Source organism: Monoraphidium neglectum (assembly GCF_000611645.1).
Source record: "Monoraphidium neglectum strain SAG 48.87 unplaced genomic scaffold scaffold04211, whole genome shotgun sequence".
Taxonomy (NCBI): Eukaryota; Viridiplantae; Chlorophyta; class Chlorophyceae; order Sphaeropleales; family Selenastraceae; genus Monoraphidium; species Monoraphidium neglectum.
In genome coordinates this window covers 1-4,874 of record NW_014009418.1, presented here as the reverse complement: position 1 = coordinate 4,874, position 4,874 = coordinate 1, and the positions used below count along the sequence as shown (strand labels likewise).

Genomic DNA, 4,874 nt, shown 5'->3' with positions numbered 1-4,874 from the left:
CCGCGCGAGAGGCCGCCGCCAGTGGAGGGCAGGCCAGCGGCGCGCAGCTGGGCGCGGAGGGCGTCTATGACTGTGTCCTTCTCCTCGAGCAAACTACGGACCTGCGGTTTTGAGGGAACAGCATATGACGAGAGATAGCGCCGCCGCTGCCGCAAACGCCTTTGGGGCGGAGCTTGCGCGCCGCAGAGCGCCTTGCGTGCCCTCTGCGTCTGAATCAGCCCGTCCGACCGGACGTGTCTGTCCTCCACTGGCGGGGCGCACACCAGGCAACGCAAACATGAGGCAACGCGGAGTCCAAGCGACGAGGGACGGGCGACGAGCGGCGGGGGTCGAGTGACGGGTGACAGGTATCGGCCAGGCGGTTGGCGCGGGTGGCCTCACCCTCTCCCGCAGCTCTGCCATTTCCGACTCGAGGCCCTCCGCGCGCTCCCGCCAGCCGCGCGCCTCGCCGCCCGTCGCGGTGCGCGCCTCCTGCAGTCGGCCCTGCAGCTCGGCGGCCTCCGCCGCGGCCTCCTCGCGCGCGGCCGCCAGGTCGCGCGCCGCCGCCTCCGCCTGTCGGGCGCGCGGTTTCAAACAGGGGGCCGATTTGGACGAGGGGCGGGGGCGGGGCTGGCTGGTGAGAAGGAGGGTACTCGCACCAGGGTTTTGTGGATGGCGCAGTAACCCCGGGTGGGTCATGGCGGCGGCCGCGCAGCACGCACGGCCGCGACCAAGAGCAGCGGACGACGGTCTCGGTCTGCACAGCTGCTCGCGCCCCACAAGCCGGATCGCTCGCGCCGTGTGCGAGCCTATAGTGACGTCACGACTCGTCACCCTCACACACGGGCGCATTGTCCCCACTCCCCCCGGGTTTAAAACCCCCACCTGCTCAGCCATCCGCAGCTCCGCATGCCGCAACTCCTCACCCAGCCGCTCCGCCCGCGCCTCCGCCGCCGCCGCCGCCGCGCCGGCCGCGGCGGCGCGCGTCTCGGCGGCGTCGGCGGCGGCGCGGAGGGCTGACAGCTCCTCCGCCTGCTGCGCCTCGAGCGCCTCGCACTCTGGTGGGTTGGGGCGTTGATTCGGGCGCGTATGCGTTGCGATGTGATGTGATATATGACGTGCGATGTCGTGGGTTGTGACGTAACATGAGGTGACACGTGATTCAATAGGCTGAAAGGTGACAAGATGCAACAACTCAAGGGGGCAGGCGTGTGCGGAGGGTGGTGAAGGGGCCAACGGGAGGAGCGCGCTCCGCCAGTGCAGTCGGCGGGCGGGGGACGGGGCCGGCCCCTCACCCTGCTTTGCGGCGAGAGCGGCGGCGTCGGCGGCAGCCCTCTCTGCGAGCTCCACGACGGCTGCGACAGGCTGCGGCCACTGGTCCCTGCGGTGCAGACGCGCTTGTGTCATAAACCAGCTAATCAGACAATCAGGCAAATCAGTCGATCGAGCAAACAGGAAGAGACGAGGATAAAGAATGACTATGGTATTCTACAGGACAGAAAGGATCGGCCGATTAGGGCTGCCCGCCCGCCGTGCCACCGGCACCCTTCCCCCACGAGGGGGCCGAGCGTTACGCCGCTCTTCAAACAACCAGCATGTGTGAGAAGTTGCAGCCCTGACCCCGCACCCACCCACACACACCACACACACCTGGACGTGGAGGGCAGCGCGTTGAGGCGCGCGGCCCACTGGCGGCGCGCCGCCTCGCCCTTTTCGCGCTCCTCCTGCAGCTGGGCGGCGAGGCCCTCCGATTCCGATTGGATGGAGAGGCTGTGGCTCTCGAGGCGTGACACCTGAATTGTAGGCATGCGTTCGTGTGTGTGTGTATGTGTGTGTGTGTGTGTGTGTGTGTGTGTGTGTGTGTGTGTGTGTGTGTGTTCATTTGTGCTGGGAAAGGTGCGCACACATGGGTGTGACGCAACTGAGATCAATCATGCATTTGTGTGCCCTCACACAAGGAGCCTGGAGTTGCGAGCCGACCTGCAACCGCAGGACGCGGGCGCTCTCCCACCAGCCCCACCTGCGCCGCCGAACGCTCCAGCTGCTCCCTCAACACCGCCGCCTCGCCCTCCGCGGCGGCCGCGCGTGCCTCGGCGTCCGGCAGCCGCGCCGCGCGGGGCTCCAGCTCTTGGACGCGCGCGGTAGAAGCCGCCAGCTGCGGAAGAGCCATTGATGAGGGAGGCGAGGCGCAGGGCGCGTGCCGGCAAGTTTTGGTTGTGCATGCCGGGTGCGGAGGGAAGGGTGTGTGTGTTTGGGGGGGCAGGAGAGGCCTCATCGACGTCCTCCCTCCTGCAGACGGACGCAGAGGCCGGGGCAGCCCCTTGGGCGCCCCGCACGCGGCTGCACGCGGGGCGGCGGCAATGCGGGCGGCCCCCGCAGACCCCCGCACGTTTCAGCCGCGGGGCAGGCCGCTGGGGGCGCGCGCGCGGCGCGCGGCAGGGGGCGCCCACCTGCTCAGCCAGCGCCTGCCTGTCCCCAAAGGTTGACCGCAGCTCCACCCCCTCCTCCTCCAGCCGCGACACCTCCGCCTGGCGTTTGTGAGATGAGACAAGGGATTGCTCGCGAGAAATACCATGCCCCCCATCCCATGGTGAAAAGCACATGACGACACACGACTGCTCAAGCAATGCCACGACCTTGCAGCACGCGCGAGCCCGCGCCGGGGCCCGCAGCGCGCGCGCCCATGTGCATGTGTGCGCGCGGGCCGCACCTGCGCGGCGTCGCGCTGTCCCTCTGCCTCCGCCAGCTGCGCGTTCAGGGTGCTCAGCTGCGCCGCGGCGCCGGCGACCTGGCGGCGGGGCGGGCGGGCGGCGCCAAGCGGTTGCTCGCGCGCGTGGCGGTTGCGGGGGTGCGCTTCGGCTGCTGAGGGGTTTCCAGCGCTCTCCCGACTTTCGGACCCTTGGATGACTCATCGCGCGCTGTTTCTACTGGAGAATCCGCGCCCTCACGCTCCCGAGGCGCTGCCCCGACGGCGCAAACGCCGCCGCCACAGCCCACGAACCGCACGGCCCCCTGACGCACGGGAAACGATTGACAAGCATGCCTGTCGAATGCAGAGCGCAGGGAACGCCCACAGACCCCACCTGGGCCTCGGCCCCCTGCAGCTCCCGCCGCAGCGCCGCCGCCTCCCGCTCCGCCGCGTCCGCCACCGCCGCGCGGCCCCTCAGCGCGGCTGCCTCCGCGTCGGCCGCGTCGGCGCGGCGCTGCAGCGCCGCAAGGGAGTCCTCGGCCACGGACAGCCGCTCCTTGGTGGCCGCGAGCTGGCCCTGCGAATTCAGATGCAGTTGTAGATGCGTCGGGGCGAGGCCAATCGTTTTGGCTCGTTCGATTCCACCCTGGTGGAGGCGCTGTGGGGGCACTGCGCAGGCGCGCAGCGGCCTGCGCTGCTCAACCCCGTTTCGGCGACCGACCCCGCGCGTGCAGCCAACCACGCTTGTGGGTCGTCGGCCCGAACGGGGAAAAAAATCGCTGGCCGACCCACCTGCAACTCGTCCGCCTCCTCTGCTTTCTTCTTGGCGATCCGCCGCAGCCGCTCCGCCTGCTCGCCGGCGCTGCCGCGCGCGCTCTCGGCCTCGGCTGCGCTCGTGCAAACATGCCGACGATTGAGAGGATCATGGGGCGCAGGGAATCATAATTGATTTGTGTACAAATTGGTCAAGAATCCGCACTGCTACCCAGCAGGATGGAACAAGCACGGCTGCAGCATGTGTTTGCGTGCAGGGGAGCCATGCCGTCCCATGCGTGGCGGTGCCGCGGGCGCCCCGGCCCCATCTGTTCAGGAGAATTCGCGCAGCCGCGGCCGGAAGCTCAAAGGATGGCCGGCGGGCCGGCGTCTCACCCTCTGCCGCCTCCTTCGCGCGCCGCAGCTCCGCGGCCTGCTCCCGCGCCTGCTCCGCCTCCGCGCGCGCCCGGCCCGCCTCGGCGCGCGCCTCGGCGGCGCGCGCGTCCGCGGCGGCCGCGGAGGCTTGGACGGCGGAGAGGGTCTCTCCGGCCTCTGCTGCTGCGGCGGCGCTCGCGGCGGCGTCCTGCGAGCGTGGGAGGCCGGCCATGCTTTACATGGGCGGCGGCGGCGGCAGCAGGGGCAGCAGCGGCAGCAGCGGCAGCTAGTGCAACGTTTCACAACCGGCTGCTTTGGGGTCGAGGGGGGTGCGCCCCCACCCCAAAACAAACCCCGACCCCCTCACCGCCAGCGCTTCCTCCAGACGCCGCTGCAGCTGCTCACGCTCCTCTTTGGATTGCCGTTGCTCCTGGGGGATTATTTGAGGGGATGGGAAGAATTAGGACACGGGTTCAGGAACAGCTAGGCGACAACAAGCCAATAACAATCACAAGCGCAGGGTCGGAGCGCCTGGGGTGCCCTGCCCCCTCCGCCAAGGCCGCCGCCTCCGCTCCGACCACCGACCGGCGCGGCCCAGCTCCTGGGGCGCGGGCCAGTGCACGCACTCGCGCGCGTGTGCGCGTGTTGGCGGACACTCACCTCTGCCCGCGCGCCCGCGCCGTCTTTCGCTCCCTCCAGCTCCTCCGCCAGCCGCGCCGCCGCCGCCCGCTGCTCCTGCAGCAGCCGCCGCAGCTCCCCCTCCGTCTCCTCCGCGCCCGCGCGCGCCGCCGCCGCCGCGGCGCGCGCCTCCTCAAGCTGCGCCTCCGCCGCCTCGCGGCGCGCGCGCTGCGCGTCCGCCTCGCGCCGCGCCACCTCCAGATCTGCCTCCAGATCAGCCGCCTTTGCCGCCGCCGCCTCTCCCGCATTTGCCTCAGCGCGATCCAGGCGCGATCTAAGATCCGACACCTCCTCATCTGCCGCTGCGCTGCGCCGCCGGAGGTCGGTAAGCTCCGCCGCCGCCTGCCGCACCGCCGCCCGCGCCGACGCGGCGGCGGCCTCGGCGTCCGCGGCGCGCGCC

The 4,874-nt window shown here is 70.6% G+C and overlaps 1 protein-coding gene across 1 annotated transcript; it reads right to left on the bottom strand.

Annotated features, from left to right (window-relative positions):
* Positions 1 to 214: 214 nt before the first annotated feature.
* On the bottom strand, positions 215 to 4,770 carry MNEG_14032 (hypothetical protein; the record flags this gene model as incomplete). The annotated part of the gene is made up of 14 exons (XM_014037496.1): positions 215 to 247; positions 382 to 552; positions 865 to 1,037; positions 1,275 to 1,360; positions 1,630 to 1,772; positions 2,000 to 2,134; positions 2,430 to 2,507; positions 2,690 to 2,767; positions 3,063 to 3,245; positions 3,461 to 3,555; positions 3,818 to 4,004; positions 4,164 to 4,226; positions 4,457 to 4,677; positions 4,761 to 4,770. The coding sequence occupies 14 exons, from the start codon at positions 4,768 to 4,770 to the stop codon at positions 215 to 217; spliced, it is 1,656 nt and encodes a 551-aa protein (XP_013892950.1).
* Positions 4,771 to 4,874: the final 104 nt, after the last annotated feature.